The 27,214-nt window shown below is 35.4% G+C and overlaps 1 protein-coding gene across 3 annotated transcripts in view; it reads right to left on the bottom strand.

Moving 5' to 3' along the window:
* Positions 1-27,214, bottom strand: part of Slob (Slowpoke binding protein) — a 352,791-nt gene that overhangs the window by 323,941 nt on the left and 1,636 nt on the right. For all 3 annotated transcript variants that reach the window (XM_090415589.1, XM_090415597.1, XM_090415606.1), the window contains exon 2: positions 1,346-1,416. In XM_090415589.1, coding sequence (XP_090271715.1) covers positions 1,346-1,416 — 71 coding nt within the window. The remainder of the gene's footprint in view (positions 1-1,345; positions 1,417-27,214) is intronic.

The raw sequence follows: 27,214 nt of genomic DNA, 5'->3' as shown, positions 1-27,214 counted from the left end.
AAGTAAATTACACATATTCCTCATTTTATCATGGAGAATTACTGTATTATTATAATTCTCTGTGATAAAATCTGGGCTCCGCATAGTACAGAGGCCAGATAGTCGAAAGTCTATTGTACTACCATCAACACACAATGCACATCTACCACCTACTGCCACCAACAACATTATTTTTGTCTGCAAATTGCATGTGTTCTCATGGCCGATTTGCCTGTATGTGGGATGAAAAACAAGAGATTAGAACTTTTATAAGAACTTTTGCAATCCAGAAAAAAAACAGTCTATATAAAGAAATAAAAAAGAACTCAGCTAGGCTAAGTGACTTTTGGAAAACAAAAAAAAAATATATCTTAAAAATAAATAAATAAATTTCTCATGCAGAAAACATATTCCAACTTTTCAATCAATATTATTATTATTATTTTGTTACACTTCTAATGAGTCTTAAAGATCCATCAAGTGAGGCCACCTACTCTACAACTCTCCATCTCCACCACTTAATCCACCAACTACAGTATCTTAAACTGCCACTACCACCATCTACACCAATGCCATCTACTGCCCACCACCATCACCACTAGTATATTTTTATCTGTAAATTGCATGTGTTCTGAAGGCTGATTTGCCTATATACAGGATGAAAAACTCGAGTTTCTGGGAGGAAAAAACCCTGCTACCTCCATATAAGATAGCTAACTCACCTTCAATTGAAAAAACCTACATAAAGATTCCTCTTGTCATGACACGAATAGAACTTAGGCTTTTTCTAATTGAAGGGCGCAACGTACTTTCATTCTTTCAATTGCACTACAGAGGTGCTCGGTTATATTCCTGGTTGAGACATATAGTGTAAAGATATGGCTATTAACAAAACAAATCATGGATAAAATGAGAAAAACCAAACATAAAGAGGAGATAGCCATGCTAAATGTTAGCCTACCAAATAAAATAAAAATTGAGGACATTAAGAAAAGAAACAAAGATGATAGAATGAATACAGTGGAAAAGATTTTAAAATTAAAATGGAAAAGACATATCACACAGATGAAAAATCTGTAGACAAAGACAACTGCTGTATAAAGGAAGGCAAATATCTGGATGACCAGAGAAAAGATGGAGGAATGGCCTAGTAAAGATGGTTGGAGAATTTTACATTGGGAGACCTTCGGTGTATATATATATATATATATAGAGAGAGAGAGAGAGATGGGCTATCAAACACTGCTTTTTTCTATACATCAGAAAAATATAATTTTTAATCTAAAAATATATATATAGAATAAAATATAGTTATATTCTACATTCTGTAATCAATTTTCTATTATCTGAAAAACATTATACTCACCGACATCTAAGAAATGCCCACACAATGAAACTTAGCAGACCAAGAACTCCAAGTACTATTAATACTACTACCTGTAATAATATAATAAATTGAATGACAATGAAGTAACAATAATTTAAAATTTAAAATTATACAGTTTTAATTTTCAATTGGTAATATATGAAAATATGAATGATCATAAGACTCCTAAAAAAAAAAATTATACAAAATAGACTTGAATGAAAACTTAAAATTATTGATATGCAAGTTTCATGGATTCCATTATGGGAAAGATAAAAAAAGAAAGGATAAAGAACTAGAGAACAGAGAAAATGAGTGAAAGTACAGAAGCAAGGAGAGAAAGATGATGACAGGAAGGTAGGTAGGTGAGATCAGAGAAGGAAGAGAGGGGGGAGGGGGTGAAAGGTGAACAAGAAAGCAAGAAAGAGATCAATGAGAGGTGCAATTTGTGGTGATTCAATGATTCTTAGCATGCAGAACAGGATGTCAGAAGAGTGCTTGTCAGGAGGAATAACAGTGTCATTATAGCATTGAAGCAAGGTGAGAATGTGAATAAGATTATAGTGATGGCTTGTTGGAATGAAGCGAGAGATAGTATGAATTGGATCGCAGGTTATCTGAAGCTACTGTTAGAGAATGTGCAGCAGAAAAATACAAGAGGGATGACAGTGAGCATATATTGTCCAAAGAGCAGTCAATAATGAATGACAGAATGTATCAAAAGTAATATGAAAATGCTTGAAGCACATTTGATGACAAGAGAGCTGAGTGAGAGAGAGAGAGAGAGAGAGAGAGGAGCTACATTTGAACACGAATATGTAGAAATCTGGAGAATGTGTTAGGTTAGGGGAAAATCAGAGTTGCAATTGTGGATGGTAGCAGGAGGGGGGGGGATGTCCTCATGTGGGAATAATCACTTAGGAGATGGGAAATTGTGTGGTATATCACAGAATCAAATTGACTACGAATGCTGACAATGTAATGGCTTTTTCTATGTATAAATGCCAGGAGCATTAAGAATAAAAATGAGCTTGTGTACTGACTCAGTCTGTCTGTCTGAAGACAGCAGGCATCAGCAAAACTTGATTCTCAGAAGATGAAGCTGTGAATCCAGGAATACAAATAGCATATTTCAGCAGGATAGAAAAGATGAATAGGGTGGTGGGATGGAGTGTTACTTATGTAAGTGATGAGTTGCGTCCTCTTAGAGTGGAGAATTTGGAAGGAAATCGCACTAATGATTTCAAAAGTGTATAGCACAAGATGAAGGCAGGTAAGAAGAATATTTAGAGGAATGTTGTTATAGGCTGGAAAACACAGAGCAAGAAGAACAGAAAATGTTTAGGCAGTTTAGTTTAGCAAGTGCAAAATGAGTGATGTTCTGGAGATCTTAACTACAGTAGCAAAATAAATTGAGAAGAGGAAAAGGCATTTAATAGTAAAAGAATGAAATTTCTGGAATTCTTGAAAGAAAAATGTCTTAGGAAACATATAGTAGAGAAAACATGAAATTCAAGAGTTTTGGATTTGGTCCTTGACATCAGAGATCTGAGACTGTAAGAGCTGAGATGTCATCCTGGATCCTGGTTGGTTAGACCGATGCAGTCTGAACTTAGAGAATGAAGAAACAAGTTGAAGCATCAAAGAAAAAGGAATTTATGTGAAATTAAACAGCAGGTGATGATAAATAATCTTCAGAATCAGCTTAAGGTGGTTCTACAAATGGAAGAATAGGAAAGGAACGATATCACCAGTGCAAGGAAGCTAAATGAAAAAATATTTATCAACAACAATGGCAAGTTGCATACTTTAAGAAGAAAAAGATTACATGTTTTGGTATAAAAATGGATGACTGATGAAAAAAAAGAGAATAAAAAAGAGGCAATGCAATCAAAAGTGAGATCAAATGCAAATGCATAAGGAATAATATTAAGACTCAAGCCAAGAAAATGATTAAGAAGAGACTCAAGATGTGCAAATCCAAAGAAAATTCTAAGGAATTATTTCATAATATGGCCAGACAGAGGAAAAATGACTATAGAAGAATAAGCCTGTTAGATAGAAATAGAAGTCAAGTGACCAATACAGATGACATAGTAAAGATGAATACCCCAATAAATCACTTTATTGGAAAAGCTGATTTCATTATTAGAAATATATGAGAAGAATTAAAGGATTAGAAGTATATGAGAAGAATGTTTTGAATAATAAGTAATCAAAACATATTCTCATGCATCTGAAATTTCTTCTAAGTATATGAAACATTCTGAGGCAAAATCCTGATGGAATGTGTTAAAGTTGTACTACTGAAAGAAAAGCACTTGTTTTTTCAAACTTAAATTAATAAGATTAAGTTCATTTGTTGCAGTTTTTTATTTATTTTTTTTATGAGTGTGTGATAGATTAAGTTGTTAAGATGTTAAAAAAAACTTGTATGCTTTGTATTAAAGATAATGTTGGTATGGTACAATGCATAGCAGCACAATGGAGAGTTAGGAGACTTGAATATATGAGATTTTGTTTAGTGCAGTATGCAAGATTTATTCGCCATCAAATGTTGAAAGATTTATAGAGGAAAAGCAAGATTGGGGAGCCAAAACATAGGAAGTATTTTGGGAGGAAATGACAATCATGTAGAGAAATAAAAACACAATGATAATAGAGAACATTAAAAGAGGTCTAGAAAATGCCAGTATTAATGATACTGTTGAAAGTGCAATGATGGAAGGTCAGGAGAATAAGGAAGACTTCACAAAATAAATTGTACACTATGCGAGTCCTTCACAGGACAAACCACAAGTTCAAAAATATTGCAGAAACATTAAGTGACTAGTAGAGATGAGAAGGGAAAAAAACAGCAACTAGTTCAGAGTAAGAAATAAGGATGTATGAGAAAGTAAGTAAGGAGAAAATTTTTATGGCGATTCTATGATAAGAGGAGTACTTAATGAGAGCATGAGTGAGTCATTTCCCTGGTGCAAAAATTAATATTAGTGAAGCTGTCAGGATGCAAAAAAGGTAAGGCAAATGAATTGTTTGGGTTGGCATTAATGCCAACCCAAACAATTCATTTCTCAGAAGATGAAAAGTATGATATGAGAGAAGATATGAAAGAGTTACTGGAAGAAGCAAAAAAGAAGAACTTGAGAGTGAAGACTAAGTCTGCTGCAATGCTAATGGTTGCAAATGAATCAATGTATAGGTTGTGCAGAAAAAATGGTAGATGTAGACCTGTGGAGTGAAGAGCCCTCCCACAATAAATCCTTGACTCATTGTGGAAGGGCTCTGTTACACACACACACACACACAGTTTATTATACTGCACCTTAAATACAATTACATTCTCTGTGGATGCATACTCTCAAGCAATGGATTTCAATTGTTCACCTCTCCCCATGCAATAAAATCTATTTCTCACTCTTCTGCTTACACCCTTCTTATATGGCTTCCAGGCATAACCTCTTGCCCCTCCCCCCACCTCCATCTCCCAATCTATGAAAGCCTCTTCAGCATTAATCTGATGAGAATCCCTTTTCAACTTATATGACATATCTACTAAGTTCTATAAATTGCATCTTCTCAACCATTCTCACACTCAACATTCCAAAGAACAGAAACCACCTTGATCAATTGCCTCTGGACACTTTCTAATATCTCATCCTTTTTAAAACCAGGTAACCAAATTTGGGCACAGCAGTCCATATGTGGCCTAATCAAAGCCTTCTACAACAGAACCATAATCTCCTTGTTTATACAAGTCAGTATCCTCCACATGATTTTGCAACATTGAACGGACATCCTCATTCCTGTGTCCATTCACTAAGTCTACTCAAGTCCCCTTGTAAAGCCACAATATTTGCTCTACTTCTCATAATTCTTCCCAACTATGTATCATCTAAAACAACTGAATATCTTCATATCTTCATTCCAACTTTCTCTGATGTCATTAGCATACAGGTTAAACAGTAGTGGTCCTAAAACAGACCCTTGTGGCAGGCACACACCACTATTGACTTTCCTCTCCAGGGATATTGCTCCTCCATACATAACTTGATGATACCTATGAGATAGTCAATCTCCAATCCAATGCACTAATCTAACATTATCCAACTCCATCCCTTCTAGTTTAATTATCAACTTATGTGGCAATCTATCAACAGTCCTTGCAAAATCTAAGTACAACCATGGATCCATCTCCCTTGTCCAATGCACCTGTCAGGTAATAAGTAAGCAGATTACTAAAACATGACCTTCCCTTTAGCAAATTTCTGCTGTCCATCAAAGGGATGCTATTGTCAACCCAATTCTATATCTTGGCTCTGACTAACCTCTTCATTAACCACAACAAACACCTGACACACAGATTGGCTTATAATATGAAGCATGAGTTCTGTCACCTTCCTCAAGAAGCAGTACTTTGGAACTTGGCTTAACGTAAGGCTCATATGAAACGGGCATGTGTCAAAGCAGAGGTCAACTCCCTGGTACATTCCCTCAAAACATGCAGTCCCACAGTCTTAACATTAGATGTTAATAAGACTGTGGGAATGAGCACTCAAACATCTGCTCAACTTCCCGTGTGTGTGTGTGTGTGTTTATAGGAAGATTTACTCGGTTTGGGAACATGTTAAAAGTATTAAATGACTAAAGACCGAGATTAACATAAAAGGTTTTAATCGCCCAACTAGTTTCATCTAACATAGACTTCTTCAGGTGCTAAAAAACATAAGAATCCCAGTAAGGAACTGCATCTGAATGGTATTAAAAAAAAAAAAAAAAATGTAGTGTCTAAAGCCTAGATGAGTTAAAAAAGAAAAACAATCTCCAACTGTATTATTAGGCATATGCATGCATGCATCCACGATCTCGTGGAACATTCACGACCAAACATACACACGTAACCACAGTAATAAGATTTTTAATAAGTAAATATTTCATCCTAAGTATCATAGGACATCTTCAGTACAGTTAATTCAAACAATACTAGGAATTACATACAGTTAGGGCACATGCTTGCAATGGAATTCCTCTATGCATGCAGTAGCGTGTTATAGAATTAAATTTTAAAATATATATGGAAAAAAAAATTATATTAAAATGAGATAACATATAAAATTATTTTACACAATTTAGAATGACCATTTCCAAGACTTTAGGGATAGTAAGAACTTCATTACGGTTCAAATTAGGTCTGTGATGTAGAGCTTCAGCACTTTTTTATATAAACGTTCACATTTATATGAAGATCTATGTAGAAGTTTGGTTTTCTTTCAATGGATCCTATGGTTTGAGTTTTCTATTCCATGTTGTGCGAGGATTTCTGCAGTTTGATGAGACGGATATGGTCTTGATGTTCTGAACTGCATTTGTTAATGGATCTACCTGTCTGTCCATAGTAGGACAATTTACAGGAGCATGGGACCTCGCACACCAGGTAGCATAAAAGGTGAGAGGAGTTTGTCTTTAGGAGAAGGTAACCAATTGTGGATTTGATTGTGTTATGTCTTGTTTTATCTCCCCTTTGTACAATGCTATTTGATTTAACGATCACTACCCTTTTCTTTACCTTATTATATATGCTGGCCTCTGTCTGCTATCTTTAAACCTTATATATCCCTAAATCGTCTGCCTAACACTGAGTATATGATCTTACTGCTTACCTGACAATCTCTAAATTTTGGGACCCCAGAAAATACCTATTTCCTGATCTCTATAAGTCATCCACATTCGCTCAGACAAATTTATTTCCTGCGCCAGCCTGGGCTTTAAGGACAGAGTCAAACTCAGCCTAAGGATGGTTACAGAGTATCAGATGCTACTAATATAATTCGCTTGAAATCAGAAGCCGTAGGTTTTCCTTTTGTCTGTTTGCAGTCGTGCCCCCTTTCCTTTCTTACTTAGGATATCCCCATGCACATATATGATCACCAGGTTCGTAATTTTATGAAGGGTCTAGGTCAGTCAACATGGTCAGAAAAGTAAGCATGGAAGGTAACAAACAAATTTAATGAATTCATAATTAATTACGATACAAAGACAAAATTGATATTAATGGTAAGTTAAAACTCTTACATTTCTCTCACTTTCTCATTCTTAGATAAACATGGATTTCTTAATCTCTACAACACTATTCCTTCAACTTATCACATATTTAGTTTACAACTTAATAGGAGCCAGCTAGGTATTTGGCACATTGTTAATCTCCCTCGAGTAGGTCACGACAGAATCTCCAGTAAGTTAATAGTTCTCAGAATTCAGTCTAATGGTATAGAGTCATTCACATATATTAAATCTTCATGTTTATCCTGATCATAAATTCGAGATACACTTTCTTCCGTTTCTGTTAGTCAAGTTCTCTAAAGGGCTAAAATACGTAAAAGTACTTATCTACTCTATCTTAGGTTCTTTCGGGGTTTCCTCCATCATTCCTTCTTACAAAATTCTGGTTGTCTTGGTTCTTTTGCCACGTGGGAATCCCGTGCTCTCCCTGGATCGGGTGCTTGCTTTCTTTACTAAGGATTTATGTCGATGCTATTCCTTACCGATGGCCTGCATTCAAGATTTGCCATGCTCTGTAGCAGTGCCATACTGGGATTTCTCAGAGATCAGCTCTTAAAGATAAGAACTGAATCATGATGACCACTCGAAGCACACGGTGAGAATACAGGAACAAACAAAACGGGGGGGGGGGGTTCAATTCTGTGTTGCAGGTTTTATATGCTCCCCAAGAGCTCCACCTTTCCGAGTTTCTCTCCTTTTGCCCTTCCGATTCGTCCCTGACTGGGTGACTTCACCGATCCTTATACGGGGGCTTTCCAATTCCGGGAATGCACGCATCTTGATGTTTTCTTAGAGGTAGCACCCACGGACGCTTACGCTGCTATTGTAGTATTGGGTGACCTTTGCCCCTTCTTACTGAATTATTGGCATTCTTTCACGTGTAGAAATTCACTGATAATTACTCATGTGAGCCCTTTTCTTATTCTAATTAAACAACAGTTCTTATTCTAATTTGTCAGTTGTTATTTCTTTTAAAACATAGTTAAATTGTACCAAATGATAAGTCTCACTTACCAAACTCTGGTAAGTGAGACTTACCAGAGTCTAACAGAAGATATCATTTGGATATCTTCTGTTAGACTCTGGAAAGGTGACCTTGTTTAGAGTGAGGTTGCACGTTTCAGATCTAACAATTGATTGGTTTGTAGGTAGCAGCTAATTTATATTTCTTCATAATTTTTGAAAGACGCTCGGAGATGCCTTTGAGATACGGTATGGGAATCCTATGGGTTTGTTCGTGTCTAGGTTGATGTGCCGAGAAGTGACATGATTTCTTGCATTGTTTTTGGATTATATCCATTTTGTATGGCTGTATTTTTGATTATTTCCAATTCTTGGTTTAAAGAACCTTTGGAGGAGCAGAATCTTTAAATCATTAGTAACCAGAGCACACACCTGGAGTCTAACTAAAAACAACACAAAGAAACATGAAAAGAGCCATTTTGGGAACAACTCAGTTAGATAAAAAGAACAATACTTGGATAATGAAACAAAGGTAATGGACACTGCATTAGTAATAAAAGGCAACAAATGGCACTGGGCAGGACATGTGATGAGAATGTCTGACAACAGATGGATAAAGAGAACAACACAATGGACACCAAGAACTGGCTATCAAAAACCAGGGAGATCAGTAGTAAGATGAGACGATAAGATAAGATTCTATGCACATTTATGGTGGATAAACGCAAAAAATCAGCCAAAAAAAATGAAAGAAGCATGGAGAGGCATTCATCCAGCAGTGGACTTAAGAAAGCTGTTCACTTAATGCAATGTCAAGCTGTATTCCTAAGGTTAAGAGGGTAAATAAAGTGGGAGTGAAATGGATGAATCATAGAATTATGCAGGAGATTCTAAGAAAGATGATGTTATGGAGGATATATAAAGAGCAGGGTGCCTCTCAGCATCACGAAGAGTATAAGACATAGAACACGCTAGAAGAGTGATGAGTGCATGGAGGAAGAAAAACTTGGCATATGGAAGGAGAATGACTTGAGCAGAAAAGAAAATCCTAGTTCTAGAGGTAAGTTGATAGTAGAAGAAGGGATGATTATGGAAGATGGATCTTTGCTTCTTTTTTTGAAGATGGAAGGTTTAGTGAAAATGTTCAATGAATATGTTCTTATATTTAGAAAGTATTTTACCTTGGGTATAATAAATGTTAAAGATACCAAGCTATTTTTGAACTTGGTTTTACTCCATTTCCCAAGTAAGCAAACTTGACTTGTTTGTCTGTTTGCTTACTTGGGAAATGGAGTAAAACCAAGTTCAAAAATAGCTTGGTATCTTTAACATTGAATATGTTCTTAATGTATTTCATATAGGGGATTAGGAGTAATGTTGAATAACAATAGGAAGGAAGATAAAAGAGGGTCAATTCAAAAATGGGAAGACTAAAATTTTAAGCAACCTCGATGTGCCAGCCCTGGTTGACCGAATGGTTAGCATATCTGCTCTCTATTAAAGAGGCTGTGGGTTAAAATCCTGCTGTGGGCATGAATGTTTGCGACTGTCTGTGAAAAGTACTAGTGGTGGTGGGCAGTAGATGGCAGTTGTGTAGTTGTGGTTCGTTGTAGTTGATGGACTGAGTGGACAGAAAGTTTTAGAGTAGGTGCCCTCCCTTGATGACTCTGTGGACTTCCTGGAGGTGTCACGTAATAAAAATAATAATAATTAATAAAGCTCTGGGGAGTAGATGAGATATCACTATGTTTATTAAGGAAATGTGCTAAAAGCTGACTCAGCTGTTCAATAAAATTTGGCAAAAGGAACAGTTTCATAGACAAGTGGGAAGAAGATAAAATTGTGCTACTGCACAAGGGAAAATCGAAGTCTGATGTCCAAATATAACCAGCATTTGTATATCAGGTATAGTAGTGAAGGTTTGAAAAGGTTAGTCACAGACAGAACAGATACCCGACTGATGAGAATGGATATCTGTTCAGGGGAAGGCTTGCTTCAGTAACTTTTACATTATATAATACAGTGATTAGCATACTGGATAGAGACTGCACATACGATTGTGGTCTGAAAAGTTCTCAGCCTCAATCATAGATTAAAAACACTATCAGCAAGATTTTTTTTTCTAAGTTGTACATCTGTCCTAAGCATCCATGTGAAATTGGTCATTCTATCAAGTAGTTTGTTTTATACAGCTGTCTGAAGCAAAAGTGTTGTCTGTATCCATTGAAATTGATAAAACTGAGTATTGTGCAGTTATAAAATTCTTTGTAAAAGAAGGTTTAATGCCAAAAGAAATTCATTCGAAGTTCATAAAGGTTTATGGGAACTCTTCTCCTTCATTTTTCAACAATTAAGAAATGGGATGCCGAGTTTAAACACGGCCATACCAACCTTGAAGATGATCCATGTGAAGTATGTCCAAAAAAAAAGTGTAACAATACCAGAAATCGTTGATCAAGTGCACGATATGGTATTGGATGACTGGCGAAGTCAAAGTGTGTGAAATTGCTGAGACTATATCAAAGGAACATGTAGGATGTATCTGCATGAAGAATTGCAAATGAAAAAGCTTTGTGCAAGATGGGCGCCACGCTTGCTCACAACAGATCAAAAACGCACTCACATGAAAATCTCTGAAAAGTGCTTGGAGCGTTTTAACAAGAGTAAAACTAATTTTGTGTGTTGATTTATTACTATGGATGAGACTTGGATTCACCATTACACACCAGAATCCAAACAGCAGTCAAAACACTGGACAGAAGCCGGTTGTTCAGCACAAAAGAAGACAAAGTCAGTTCCATCAACAGGAAAGGTCATGGCATCGGTGTTTTGGGATGCTAAAGGCATTTTGTTTATTAATTATCTTGAAAAGGGTAAAACAATAACCAGGGAATATTATTCCGATCTTTTAACTGGACTACACAAAAAAATTCATGAGAAAAGACCTGGCTTGCAGAAGAAAAAAATTATCTTTCATCAAGACAATGCACCTGCCCACAAAGATGTTTTGGTAATGGGAAAATTAAGGGATCTGCACTATGAACTGTTGGAACATCCACCCTATTCCCCAGGTTTGGCTTTCTCTGACTTCTATCTCTTCCCAAAACTAAAACTCTTCCTTGCTGGTCAGCGTTTTTTCTTTGATTCAAGAGGTGATTGCAGCTGTAAGGGGTATTTTGCAGATCTTACTGAGAACCACTACAGGGACGGGATAATGAAGCTGGAATAAATGTATTAGTCTTAAGGGAGATTATGTTGAAAAATAAAAATAATTTTGAAATTATAAATTCGTTTTTTCATTATTAGGCCGAGAACTTTTCAGACCACCCTCATACAGTGATATTTCTGGATTCTGCTAAAGCATCTGATAAAGTATCATGTGATATACTTGTTATCTATATGTGACTTCCACCCAGAAAAGGTTTTTATAGATGAAATAGGAATACAGTGATAGTTATTCCACTGTATAAGTGGAATAACTTATACTGCATAAGGCCCTAATCAAGTCATATCAAGATTTATATGCATATATTGGTAAGAGGACTGCTTGAGGAGAGTGCAACAAAATTGTGTTTCCTGGTGGCAAGATTGATTGGCACAAATGATTTAGCAAGTGATAAGTGTGGTATGCAAGAAGATATGAAAATTGATAGTACATGGGAAAAAGAAGAGTGAGAAGGTAAAAGCTATGAGTCTGTTGCCATGGTATGATAAGAGGCAAGATGAAATAGAGAGCTATGATCGTGAGTAAGTCAGTGTGAGTACTGTTGTGAGTCAGTGTTGATTATGTTATAATTCAGAAGGTATGCAGGGGGATTGCAGATGATATGAATGGCAAACTAGAATGATAAGTTCACGTCGAGTAATTATGGGGAATTTCAACTATGCATGCATAGATTAGGAGGCATGGTCATAGAGAGGGAAGGAAATAAAATTTATACAGCTGCTGAGATATAATTATATCAGGCAGCACGTAATGGAGAGGACACGAAATTCAAGATTGCTGGATCTCATCATAGCACCAGAGAACTTAACAGTGTCTAGCAATGCTGCCTCTGCTTTGGAAAAGTAATCATGTAGTCTTTACCTCGAAGACTGCAAGACATACAGAATTTTCTGTTAAGGAGATATATATATATCAGTGGCATCGTATGCCCGTTTAGGTCGGGTGTACTGTTGTGTGGTTTATGCAACTATGCTACAAAATTCACGTCAATTTGATTGTAAGATTGAATTTTTATCAATGTATGAAAGTTTTAAGAGTGCACAGAGCATGAACACTCATCTTAATTGGTCCAATGCAATTAATGGTAGGATAACTATGAATACTTTAATTTATCAATTAATATAATTTTAAATATGGAAAGCATAAAGGTCAAATGAACAATAGCTATGCTTCACATATGCATTTTATGTGAGAAGCATAAAGGGTTTACGCTTCATCATGAGTTCAGATTATCATTGGCAAATACTAGAGTGTGACAGTTAATTTGAATTTTGATATGATTTTTAAATACAGCCATATAATATACACAGAAATTGGAAAAAGTAATCACTTAGGAAATTATTATTTTTCCAGATTGAACCAAATGTTTCATCAGTACTTTGGCTATCTTTTCTAATGTACTTCTGACATAACATCCCCGTATGCCCCATAGTCAGTAGCATAGATAGTCCCTATAAATTGGCCCAACAGTAGCATAACTGTTGGGCCAATTTATACGTCCACGTATAAATTGGCCCAACAGTTAGCCAGCAAAGGTTGGTCGATTGGTAGAGCCTCTGCTACTAATGGCTCAGTTAAGTAAGTTTGAGCACGGTTAATAGTTGGAAGGGGACTAATCGTTCGATGCTGTTGGCACACTCTTCCTCAATGAGTCTTTGGACTCCCTGGAGGTGTCAAATAATAATAATAAGTCACTTGCTCCCTTACTGGCAACTTCTCTACTTTTGTAAAAAAATCGGTCCATTCCAAAAAACTAGTTAAAAATCATATCCTTAAAAATTCAGACATAATGGTTAGTTTTGATGTCACCTCTTTATTTACCAATGTCCCACTTATAGTCTAAATTTCCCCCTGATATCTGTGAAGTATTCAAATTGACTATGTATGCAGGTTACTTTACATGGGGAGGAAAAATCTACAAACAGATTAATGGTACTATGCTATGGATCACCCCCCCCTCCTCCCCCTTAGCAAACATTTACATGGAACACTTTGAAAACAAAGTACTTACCACAGCTACATACAAACCACTAGTGTGGTTATGCTATGTACATGATGTGTTTGCCATATGGTCCCCATAGACAAGACACTTTGGATGTGTTTGTCACCTACCTAAACAGCCAACACCCTAAAATCCACTTCACAGTAGAAAATGAATCCAGTAACTGTTTATCATTTCTTGACACATTAGTCAGCCTCCTTTCAGATGGATCACTATCTTTTTCCATTTACAGAAAGCCAACACACACGGGAAGATACCTACATAAACAATCACATCATCATCCAGTCCAACAGTATGGCATTTTAAAAACTCACATACAGAGCCATTCGTTCTAACGATGCAGCTTTGTCCACAGAACTCAAATATCTGCACCATACTTTCTTGACCAATGGCTACAATCCCCTACAAAATAGATAAAATACTACATAGCCCCCATTACCCCTCTCTCCCTTAATACATAGGAGAACAACATTGCCATTTCTATTCCCTATGTCAGAGGTATATCAGAAAAGATAGCCACAGTACTGATGAAACATGGCCTTCGTACCACATTCAAACCTCATGTTAAACTAGCAACTCTGATCTGCTTACCTAAGGACAAACTTCACCCTCCAGCACACCGTGGAGTGAATGAAGTTTGCCCATGGTTGGTCTTGGCCAACCATGGGCAAACAGGAAGATCAGTTAACATCTGCCTGGAAGAACATAAAAAATATATTCGCTACTATTACTATGGCAAGGCACTAGCAAACCATACGTTGGATACCCCTTCACACAGGATTAGATGGACGAAAACGAAGGTGTTATTGAGAAGTTGTTATAGATCTGAAAGATTATTTTTTGAGTCAGCCATGGCTCAGAAGAATTCTCCTAACTTGAACAAATATGGTTGCATTAATTTGTCAAAAATTTAGGAGACTATTATCTTATCTTAAGATCAACTTCCACATAGCCGGCAAAGGTTGGTCGATTGGTAGAGCCTCTGCTACTAATAGCTCAGTTAAGTAAATTTGAGCGCGGTTAGTAGTTAGAAAGGGGACAATCGTTCGATGCTGTTGGCACACTCTCCCTCGATGAGTCTTTGGACTCCCTGGAGGTGTCAAATAATAATAATAATAATAATAATAGCTGAATTTTTTTTTTTTTTTTTTTTTTTTTTTTTTTTTTTTTTTTTTACAAAATAGGACTAGTTCTTTTGTCCATTACAATTGTATTGTTTCACTTACTCATTGTCACATATACAAGCTGTATTGTGCTCTGATGATGCTGATTTGAAATTCAGTGAAATATAAGAAGTTAATAAAACATCTTTTGATAAAATTCTCTGGTGTTGTTAATATCATTAAAAATAAGTCATGAATAACTGTCAACACCTAAGCTTATATGTTAGAATTTGCAGGAGTGTACCATTTGGGGGTTGCAATACTGGATGTGACATTGACTTGAGGGAGAATAGAGGTCGAAGAAATGGAGGTGCTCAAAATGGTTTAAAAAGACTGGGTAGACTTCAAAAAAGGATATTAGATAAATAAGATAATTAGACCAGAACAGACCAATATTGGTCTATATCCGTAATTAGCGTTATGATGATGATGATGAAGAATATAGACCAATATTGGTCTGTTCCGGTCTCATTATCTTATTCATCTAATATCCTTTTTGAATTCTACCCAGTTACCCAATAAGTAAGAATTATAATGCAATTTTATATATTATTATTATGGGCAACTCCAGAGAGTCATTAGACACATCGAGAGAGGCCCCAAATCATATTCATCACAACTATTCGACATTCATACAGTATCTATCACACCTCGCCTTAAACTCATTCACCATAACAGCATCCACCACAGACTCTGGGAGCGCATTCCACTCATTCACCACTTAAAAGTAAAGAACCCAGCTCTAACACCTTTACTAACCACACTTTTGCCCAGTTTCCATGGATGTCCCCTAGTCCTCCCACAACCAGCCCTGTTCTCAAAAATATCTTCTGAATTAATTTTATAGAAACTCTTCAGTAATTTGAATGTCTCAATCATATCTCCCCTCCTCTGCCTATCAACCAATTTTTGCAACCCACAAATCCCCAACCTGTTCTCATAAGGTTCATTCCACAGACCTGCTATCATCTTGGTCAATCGCCTCTGGATCCTCTCCACCTCCTCCCCATCAAGAAGAAACCTAGGTGACCAAATCTGGGCACAGTAGTCGAGATGGGGTCTTATCAAGGCTCGATACAGAGGAACAATAACCTGCTTGTCTCTGCTTGTCAACGTATTCTTCAGCAACCAAGTGATTTGATGAGCTGATTTGGCCACTTTTGCAATGTGCCCCCTAAATTTCAACTCCTTATCCACCAACACTCCTAAATCTCATGCCTCATCAATTTCCTGGAGTACAGTTCCACCAATGTAGTAATCTGCTGCTAATCTTTTCCCCCCAAAATATATAACCTTACATTTTGCCACATTAAATTGACATCCATTCAGACCTCCAATCTATCCAAATCATCTTGCAAAATTTTGACGTCATCTGCATTCACTATTGCCCTACCTAACTTTGCATCATCTGCAAACAAATGAACTGTTCCTCTCAGATCCTTTCTTATATCATTAATGAACAAATTAAACAGCAGTGGTCAAAGAACAGATCCTTGTGGCACACCACTAGTCACAGGCCATCTTGTGGACTCTACTCCTGAATAAACCACTCTCTGATATCTCTCTGTCAACCACCCTCCTATCCATCTCACCAACTCTACATCCATCCCCATATGCTGCAATTTACTGATTAGAATTCCATGTGGTATCCTGTCAAACGCCTTAGCAAGGTCCAGTAGAATTACTGTAAACCCATTACCCTTATCCAGTTCAGCCGTCACTGTGTTATAATATGTGAGCAAGTTACTGAGGCATGACCTACCCTTCACAAAACCATGCTGTCCCCGATACAGTATCCCATTTTCTTCTATCCAATCTTGTATTTTCCTTTTGACTATTTTCTCTAAGACCTTGATAATGATTCCTGTTATGCTGATTGGCTGGTAATTTTCAACGGTAGCCTTGGAACCACCTTTATGCAGCAGAACTATTTTCCCCTCTTTCCACCTCCTTGGGACTGACCCAGACCCGAGGCTCAAATTAAACAAAATGGTCAAGGGCACTGACAATTCTGTAGCGCTTCACGTACGATACGAGCTGGTATACCATCCAATCCCACAGATGTATTGACATTGAGGTTCTGTAATAGACTAGTTACCTCTACTTCATTCATCACAATTCCAGTATAAGCTGTTGGTTCTTCCATTCCCGCAATGTCACCACCTGGATGATATACTCTTGCAAAGTGCTCGCTCAGTAATTCTACTATATTGACTGATTCGGTTACCTCCCTACCCTCAGCATTTTTTAAGATCATTCTACCATGAACATTTTTCCTTTTACTTGCAACATATTGAAAAAACTGTTTGGGATTCTCTTTAGCCTGCATGGCCAATTTTCTTTCGTAATCCGCTTTTGCTTTTCTTACCACCCTTGTTACCATCCTGGCCTGAGCTTTATACTGTTCTTGCACCTGCTGGTCACCTTTCTCCTTAAATTCCCTCTACAATTGTTTCTTTTTTTGCAGCTCAAGCTTAATAGTGTTATTCATCCATTTAACCCCTACTTGATTTATTATTCGGGCTCTTGGTATACAGTGAACCATTGCCTCCTGCAAACACTTCTTAACCACCTCCCATGCACTATCAACATCCAGCCCTTGCAGTTTTACATGCCATGGCACTGAACCAAGCAAACACCTAAGCTTGTCATACTTAACAGCCTTGTAATTCCACATGTACCCTGTCTTAATTGTAAATTCCACTCCTTTAGCCACCTCCCAAGTCATGACCTTATAAGGTCAATAACATGACCTTATGGTCAATATATATATGTTAATGTGAATTAAACTGTGTAAATAATCCTTTTGACTTGGTTTGTGAACAACACATTGAACTGATTCTGTCAATGCACTATCCTGAAATTTTCAAACCTGCATAACATAAAGTATAATCAAGCCACGACTAATTAAAGGTAAGGATTAACAAAATCTGCTTTGTCTTTAGTTTAAAATTTTATAACCTTGCACTCAATACATAGTCTAACTGGTGCAGTAGTAAAACAAATTTGTTAGATAATAGAGTGTGAGAACATAAGATCCAGTAGAAATAAATAAATAGCCATCGACCATTCACAAAGGTTTAAGTAGAGCAACACAGTCAAAGCAGGGTTGAGAAATACATAATAGAAATATAAAACGTTTATAACATTAGGACTAGATTTTTTGCTTGGAGGATGGTGAATGGGTCACGAGTAGTTGTGCATGTTTTGTCAGTGAATGCATTTAAGGAGAGGTATGATATGTACTGTGTGAAAAATGGTTAGTGTGAAAATAATGGATCTCCCATGATGAGTCTTCTAATTCCATGGACATATCTGTATAATAATATCTAGTTAAATGGATATCTGTGTGTTAATGAAATGTTAGAGATTGCAGAAGAAAGTGACTAGGACTTTTTTACAACTCTACAATGTTGAGGTGTAAGGAGGGAATGTGCCCTGAAGAGCAGGAAGGTAGGAAGATAAGTAATATGACTGGCACATATAAATTGGTGAGAGGAGATTATCAGGATACAAGGGAGATATTGTTATACAATATCTCCCTTGTATATCTATTCTGATAATAAGTGGTGAGAGAACAATCAAGACTATCACTAATTTTTAAATGGCATCTGGTGAAGCGAGGGCAGACAAGTGCTCCCATGTCATAGTCCCTAATCCTGAGCAAATATATTATTGTTTGAAATTGTATGGATTCTACAGTCAATTCTCTCAAGTTTATGGGATGAAAAACCCATGTTTCTGGGAGGAAAAAACTTGCTTGTGCCACAGATCAACTAACTCGGGAAATGGTCAAAGAGTGGCCTAGAAAAAAATTTCCTCTAGTCAGCAACCACAACTGAACTTAGAATAGTCTTTATTTGGGAGACTCACTACTTCCACATGCCTGCAAAGCCTTTAATGAAAATAAAGGAAATATTAAAAATAGAAAATTCAACTCTCACACTACCTTATGTAAAGAATTCAAAGAACTTGCTGGAGCAATATGTATTTAGTGAAATGAATAGTGCAGCAATTTTCACTTTTTGAGTCAGTCACATGTTCGCTACTGAATGTAGAAAGATTTTTCCCCCCCATAATAATTCCAGATGAAATTGGCATTTAGGATCACTATTAAAATATGTCATCATTTTACCTGCAAATTGGACAAAACAAAATTATATCTCCATTCACATTATGTTAAAAAATATCCCCAGACATAATCATTCACATTATGTCAAAAAATATCCGCTGATGTAATCATTCACATTATGTTAAAAAATAACCCCAGAAGTAATCATTCACATTATGTTAAAAAATATCCCCAGATGTAATAGTTGTGATAATAATTAGAAAAGACTGATACTGTAAAATATATTTTGTTTAAGGATAGTCTACAATCATTTCCTTCTTTGTCATCATCATCATGCGTATCAAGGATTTAGGCCTAGCATGGCCTGTTCCGGCCTTAGACGTCATTCGTTGAATCATTTAAGAGGACGTCCTGTTTTCTTTTTCCTAATGGCTTATACTTTATTTGGTAATCTCTATGTTTTCATTCTTTGAACGTGTTCCATCCATTTATGTTTACATTTTTTAATTTTTTCTATTACTGGTTCTTGGTTTAATTCTTTCATAATTTCTTCATTTCTTTTGTGATCAAATAGGGTACACTTTGCAGTTTTTCTCATAAACTTCATTTCTGCAGTTTTTAATCTTTGTCTTTTTGTTTTATTGTCCAGATTTCGCTTCCATACATTAAGACTGGTGGGGCTAATGTATTTTATACTTTTAGTCTGGTTTGTTTTTGAACTAGGTTTGGTTTAAATATAGAGTTAATTACACCTGTTATTTTTGAATATTTTGCAATTTTTATGTTTATATCTTTTTCATATGTGATCATACATCCTAGGTAGTTAAATGAATTCACCTGTTCTAAGATCTTGTTATCTATTACTATTTTAGTTCTTGCTGGATCTTGTCCTTTAAAGGGCATAGTTTTTGATTTTTCTGTTGATAGTTTGGTTTAAATATAGAGTTAATTACATAATCTTTGGCTATCTCATTTAAATCTAAAATAGCAATCTGTAAATTATCTTCAGAATTTGTAATTATTATTTGGTCGTCGGCAAAGAGGAGAGTGTTTAAGAGTTTACTATAGGAGAAAGTTTAATTCCTTGATGTAAATTTTTATTCCATTTTATTATTATTTCATTTAAGTAGATATTAAAAAAAAGTTACTGAGAGGGGACATCCCTGTCGAACCCCTTGGTTTGTCTCTCTCGTATATGATAGCTCGTGATTTAATCTTCTGTGTATTTGATTATTTTCATATATACTTGTGATAGCTTTCAGGATATTATTTGGTATTTGTCTTTCTTTTAATATGTTAAATAATATGTTTCTTTTAACTTTGCCAAATGCTTTTTCAAAGTCAATAAATGCAATACGTGTTTCTAAATCTTCTTTTCTCTATTATTAATTTTAGGCAAAAGGCCGGGTCTATACATGATCGTCCTTTTCTAAATCCATTCTGTACTTCTAAAATAAAGTTTTCGGAATATTTCATTAGTTTGCTATTTAAGATTTTGCTATATATTTTGTAACAGGAATTTAGTATACTGATACCTCTATGGTTTTTAGGGTCATCTCTATTACCTTTTTTAAAGATAGGAAGTACAATTGCTTTTTTCCATTCTGTTGGGGGGGGGGGGGGAGATACCAGTTGAATAAATTTTATTTAAAAATAATAAAAGTCTTTCTTTGAATCTTGTTCCTGTGTATTTATATAGTTCTGAACCTAGCTTATCTTCTCCAGGTGATTTTCCGTTTCTCGTTTCTTTCAGGCTGATTTCTAATTCTTCTTCAGTTATTTCCTTTTCATTAATTGTTTACAAGTTGCCTTTTTTAAAATATTTGTCTGTCCTCAATTCTGTGTAGTAATTTAGAAATTCTTCTAATTTCAATTCGTTGTTTAATTTTATGTTTACTTTGGTATCTGCATTTAAGTGTTTCAAAATCTTATATACATTGGGTCTTATTTTATATAAATCATGTTCTAAATTAAAAACAAATTTGTTCCATGATTCTCTATGTCTTTTTCTGACTTCTCTTTCGGCTATGGCTCTTATTCTTTTATATTCTATTTCATCTTCTAATCTTTTACTGCTTAACCATTTGTGATTGGCTTCTTTTTTTTTTTTTTTTTTTGATTATTTCTTTGATTGTATCATCCCAGATCTTCAGTTTTTTCCTTTTATTGAATTTTTTGGTTTGTTTTCATTTGCTGCTGCATTTAATATCGCTTTTATATTAAGCCATTCTATTTCTATTTCTTCATTTTGTTTTAGTTTATCTAGATATTGGTTAATTCTTTGTTCATATAGCCATTCTACATTTGTGTCATTCAATAGTCTAGTTTTATAAACAAATGTTTCAATTTTTCTTTCCATTCTTGTTACTTATAGCCATTTAGGTAGTAATCTTAATTTTATTTTAACAAGGAAGTGGTCACTGCTTATTTCATATACTCTGTGAACTCTAATTTTCTATTTTCTAGTGAAAATTTTGATGTCTTTTCATTTAATATAAAATAATCTAATATTGATTTCCATCCTCTTACTGCCCAAGTATATTTATGTATATATGTTTATAGAAGGAATTCATTATTTTTAGGTTATTATAAACTACAAAGTAAATCAATTTTTTACCATTCCTGTTTAGAGTATGTTCTCCATGTATTCCTATATTTGTTATTAATTTTCGTCTTTCCAATTCTTGCATTTAAGTCTCCTCTAAAATTACGTAATCATTTTTATTTATTATATTATATATGTTTTGTAGCTGATTATAAAAATCAATATTATCCTGTTCTCTTCCTTCTTCTGGGGCATATAAACCAATCATTGTTAATCTATCTATTTTAATTCTAGCTTCTATTATTCTTTCATTCCATAATTTATAATGTTTTAACTGTTTTGATAGGGAGTTATGAATCCATCATCACTCCTGCTTGTGTTCTTTGGACTCTGTCGACTCCACTGTATATCACATAAAATTTTCGGTTCTCATAGTTCCTTTTAATTTCTTTTTTTGTTTCAGTGATTACTGCTATTTTAAAATTTCTTTCATTTAATAATTGGTCTAATTCTATTTCTTTATATGCTATTCCTCTTACATTCCAATTTGCTATGTGTATTATATTTTGTCGTTTCCATTTTTGTTTTACCTTTTCCATTCCAGGGTCATTTCCCATAGATTCAATCCGATTATCTTTTTCTGTCAGCTTACAAGTAGAATTATGTTCTCCATGTCAGGGGACTGGCCTGACGATGGAATAGTTCAGTGGTAGGGCTGCTACCTTAAGGCTTCTGAACTAACCTTCTTACGAATTTAAACCCATAGGAGGAATAGGGTATATTGAAAGGGGAAAGAGTAGATTATAGAAGAATTATAGTGTGGTTTATAGAGAGGGCATAGTTGTAAGGCCAGAAATGAAAAGACCCGTGGCCCTCGAATACTCTAATAGCATAAGGGTCATAAAATAAGAAGAGTTGGCTGATAAGGTTTTATAGGAAAGATTAAAGTAAGTGGATCTTCCTCAAAGTAGAAGGAGAGGATAGATCCAGCTAGGGATCCATGGGAGTACCGCTTCCCTTACAATCAAGATGATTGCCCCTTATGGTTGATTGCTCCTTCTTTGTTGATATTATTATTATGTGACACCTCCAAGGAGTTTGAAGACTCATCAAGGGAGCGCACCTATCCTACAACTCTGTCTCCACCACTCAAACCACCAACTACAGTGAACCGCATCATCTACACCAACTCCATCTACTGTTCACCACCACCACTAGTATTTTCACAGATAATCACAAACATCCATGCCCATGGCGGGATTTGAACCCACAGACTTTTGGCTGGAGAGTGGATATGCTAACCACTCAGCCAACCAGGCCAGCAATATATTTATGCAACCCATGATTTCAGTAAACTCTTTCATACCAACAGTGGAAAATTCTGTAAAAGCCTTATGGGAAAAATTTTTTCTTCTTTCTCAGAAATCAATTAACAGTTCTTTTTATACTACATGTGATATGATCATCCCCACTATGTCTTTTGAATTAAGAAGATGGCTAGCATAATCCCCCCCCCCTCCCTTCCAAGCCAAACACAGTCAACACTAGTATTTATACATCAGCTAAATATTTGTTAATGTAAGATCTAATATGATGGCAAAAGCAATGCTGTCATACTTGTGCACCACGTGGGATCCCTGTCTTTAATAAATTTAGTTTAATCCTTTATCCAAATGTGCAAATAAAGTTTGCGCCCGAAAGTATCTTCAGGACTGTGGTAAAGTGGTACAACACCGGCGACTCCTTGCAAAGGTGGAGCAAGCTACCAACCCTCCTATCTCAGTATCTCCCATAATGCCAAACACATCTCCTAGCGGATATGTATAATGTTATGCATTAGGATTAAACTAAATTTATTATAGTCTGACCAAGTGAAAAATAAACTTTCAAGGATCCCTGTCTTAAAAAGGAATCCACAATCTTCCTAGAGATTTGGGAGATATTATCCACATACAAACTTCAGTCTTATTGCTAAAATGTAAATTACAATGGAGAAACTTACTTAAATTGGAATTCATAGCCCTTTAAGAATTAAGACAAGATAAAAACATAGTAACAGTAAAGGCAAATAAAGGAAATACAACAGTAGTTATGAATTCAGATGAATATACAAAAAAAATGAACAGTCTATTAGAAGATTCCAATGTCTATTCATCCTTAGACAGGGATCCTACATAGCACACACATAAAACCAATGACTTAATCAAAAATCCTTTCCTTTGTGCTTACATGGTGATCAGAATACATCATGAAAATTATGGAAACAAAATCCGTGTTAGAGTAAAACTTTAGTGTAATATAAATCAAAATAAACACTCAACATTTCGACCTTTACATTAAGGTCATCATCTGGAGTATACACACATATACAAAGATACAAACTGCACTACAATCTACATGGCATGCTAAAGTTACTGACCAACCATTACAACTATTGGCCTGACCTCTGGCAAAAAAAAAAAAAAAAAAACCTTACATCAAAGCTGGAGTCCTATTATTATTATTGTTATCTATTAGGTTACAAAATTAAATTAAGGCTGGAGAGCAACATGTTACGAAAAAATTAATAAATAATAAATAAAAATAAAAGATTACTTATATAAGAATATGTATATAAATTACAACCAACCGGTATGGATAGTAGCTAATAGTGGACTTCATCAAAAAGTTACCTAATTGGCCAGAAGAATTTAAAAAATCTTTATCATCAAAACTTTCATTGGTCCCAAAAATTTATGGCGCACCAAAAATTCACAAAAAATAAAGGATATTCCGTTACAGCCAATTGTAGATGGGAGAGATTCTCCGACCTCAAACTTAGTGAAATATCTGTCAAACCTGATATCATCGCCCCCAAAGAAAAAAACAGAATCATTTAAAAGAATAGTTTACATTTCATTGAAAAAGTAAAAGATATAAATATAGAACTTCAAACATCTTAGTAAGTTTCAATGTAGTCAGTCTCTTCACCAACGTACCCAGATATGACACAGTGGATCTACGCGTAAATCTTTTCCCGCCAGAGACACTGTAGGACTATTCAAACACTGTATGGAAAACACTTTTTTCATATTTCAAAACAAATATGGGGAACAAAAAGGTCTTGCCATGGGTTCTCCTCTTTTCTCCAATCTTAGCCAACAATTGTTTGCTAAGAAATCTTTGAAAGCAATCAGCTCATCTGCCATTCCCCACCAAATGATGAAAATATCTGAACAACTTACATCCCAATATAAAATTCACTCAAACTAGATACAAAAGATTACCTTTTCTTGATATCCTTGTCTACGTAAACAAAGAGGGGAAAAAAAGTTATCCTTCTCCATATACAGAAAACCTACCACAACAAGAAGATTTTTAAATACCACTTCATACCACAGTCCACTGCAAAAGATAAGCATAATTAAAACATTATGAGACAGGGCATACAATTTATCAAGCACGTCAGTTAAAAGGAATGAAGAACTGCACTACCTGAAACAGAACCTTGCACTTAATGGTTTTGAACCCAAGATGATCAGAAAAATTCTTAATGCAACTCCCTTACTTAAACAAGGTTTCAATCATGCTGCCTTACATCAAGAATGTCACAGACAAAGTGGCTGCATTGCTCTGCGAGTACAAAACAAAAGTGGCTTTTTTAACTTTACAAAAAATATCAAGATTCCTACATCCACCAAAACCTCCACATCATCTCATGAAAAAAACCAGGCATCTATGAGATTCATTGCTCTTGTGGTATTTGTTATGTAGGCCAGACAGGAAGGTCGGGAGAGATCTGCATGTCTGAACACGTAAGATGTCGAAAAAAGACTACAGCATAAATCAGACCTGGCATTTTACACAACCACTACTGGCCATCAAGTAATCTGCCAAGAAACAAAAATGTCATATATTGATAACTGTTTCACAAGAAAATTTAAAGGAGCCTCACAAATGCTTAGGATCCCTACCCAATGCAATAAAAATCAAGGCTTAATTTTACATCAAGTATGGACTGCTTTCATCAAAAATTTAACTGCCACGTACCTAGGATATAGCATGTGCGATACCACAGAACATGACAGCAACAACTAGCAATGCTCCAGCACGCATACAGTAATGAATTTATCATTTGTATTCTGGTTTATCAATTATATATTATATTTAACAGTTGTGAAGTTACTAAAAACATCTAATATGTGTAATTAATTATTAATAGGCTTTTGTTGTTTAAAACTTTCATTTATCACTATCCCTGATGATGCAAGTCTTATGTCACACAAAATATCGGGTTTTAATTGCTTATCTTTAATAAACTCCTTATTTATATTATAATGCAGTGTCAATACCGAAAACTTCCCATAGAAGCTTAAGTTATCTCGAGCAGTTTAAAAATCCTTGCTGAGCTCCAGTATACTCAAGTGCACTCTTGCATTTAAAAAAATCACTGCCAAAATAACTTGGAATATATTTCAATTTCTTGGGTTTATCCGCTGTCAGTGAGAAAATATTTGTGCTTTTGCCTATAAGAAATGTCCCAGCTGATATGTCACATGGTCAGTGTCTTCCCATAGATAGTGAAAGTGAATTTCTCTTCTCTTCTGTGTTTGCTTCATAGACATTATTGGATCATGTGGATCCGGTCACTAATTCCTCCCCCTAAGATTGAAAGGAAGACACTTTCTAGTCCTCATTCTTCCTCCCAAGAAAAATCCCACAAGGTATTGCTATGTGTCCAAACATCTCATATGAAGAGAAGAAAGCACAGAGAGAGAGAGAGATGATGATGACAATGATGTGTGTGACAAATTTTGGGTATCTTCTGCATCCATCCACAGTTTCAAATAACATTGTATAATTGCTAAATTCTGAAATAATGGAGATGATGCAGAATATTTAGCATTGTATAAAAATACTGAGCAAGATTTTCAATAAAACATAATAACTTCAACTTATATATATAAAAAAAAAAAAGAAGTTTTTCATGTGCTTTTTAATTAAGCCAGCAAGGATAGTTTGGCTAGCTTATAATTTCTGGCAATAAAAGGATTAACAGATGTGTATTGAGAGTATTATATTCCTATCTATCCATTCCTAAATTTGGAGTCTAACAACCTTCTACAAGACCTTAGGAGCATATCACAATTAATTAATTACAGTAATATTATTATTATTATAATACAGGCACCTTCAGGAAGTCAGGGACTCTTCATGATCACATAATGACTAGGGTACTTGATGCCGCTTTTTGAAAACATTTACCAAAGGTCCGAGCATAATATCTCTTGCTGGCAACATATGCTATGAAAAGAAACTGACTCTCGTATACTTCCTGATCACTCCCTTACTTAGCTTCTAAGGATAATTCAAAGTCCCCCCCCCCCCAAAAAAAAAAAGATGCACAATTCATTTCAGTAAAATTATGGAGACTACAATTTAATTTTCACATCCTCTATTTTTTAAAATTTAAAACCACATTCTTTTAGTCTTCATAAAAAAAAAGTTCTGCAGGCCAATTACCATCTTGCTGCTTAGTGCTGAATCTTTTTTTTCACTGTTTTCTGATCACCAAGAGTTAAGTGACCATTTAAACACTGAAAGCATGTTTAAACAAACACAGATTGAGAGAATGCAAATTACAGAGTCTGATGGATAGAAGGAAAAGGAGGGATATGATTGAGACATAAGTTGGTAAGGGATAATTACCAGATTAATGTAGATGAGATTTTTCATTGAATGTCTGGAAACAGGGAGAACAAGAGGCCATTCCTGGAAACTGTATAAGGTGGGTATGATCAAGGGGATGAGAGTAGATTTTTTGCATGGAGAGTGGTGGGTGATTGGAATGTACTGCCT

Source organism: Typopeltis vanoorti, chromosome 1 (genome assembly GCF_054136105.1).
Source record: "Typopeltis vanoorti isolate ZY-2024b chromosome 1, IOZ_Tvanoo_1.0, whole genome shotgun sequence".
Classification (NCBI taxonomy): Eukaryota; Metazoa; Arthropoda; class Arachnida; order Uropygi; family Thelyphonidae; genus Typopeltis; species Typopeltis vanoorti.
This window is presented reverse-complemented; position numbering and strand designations above follow the sequence as displayed.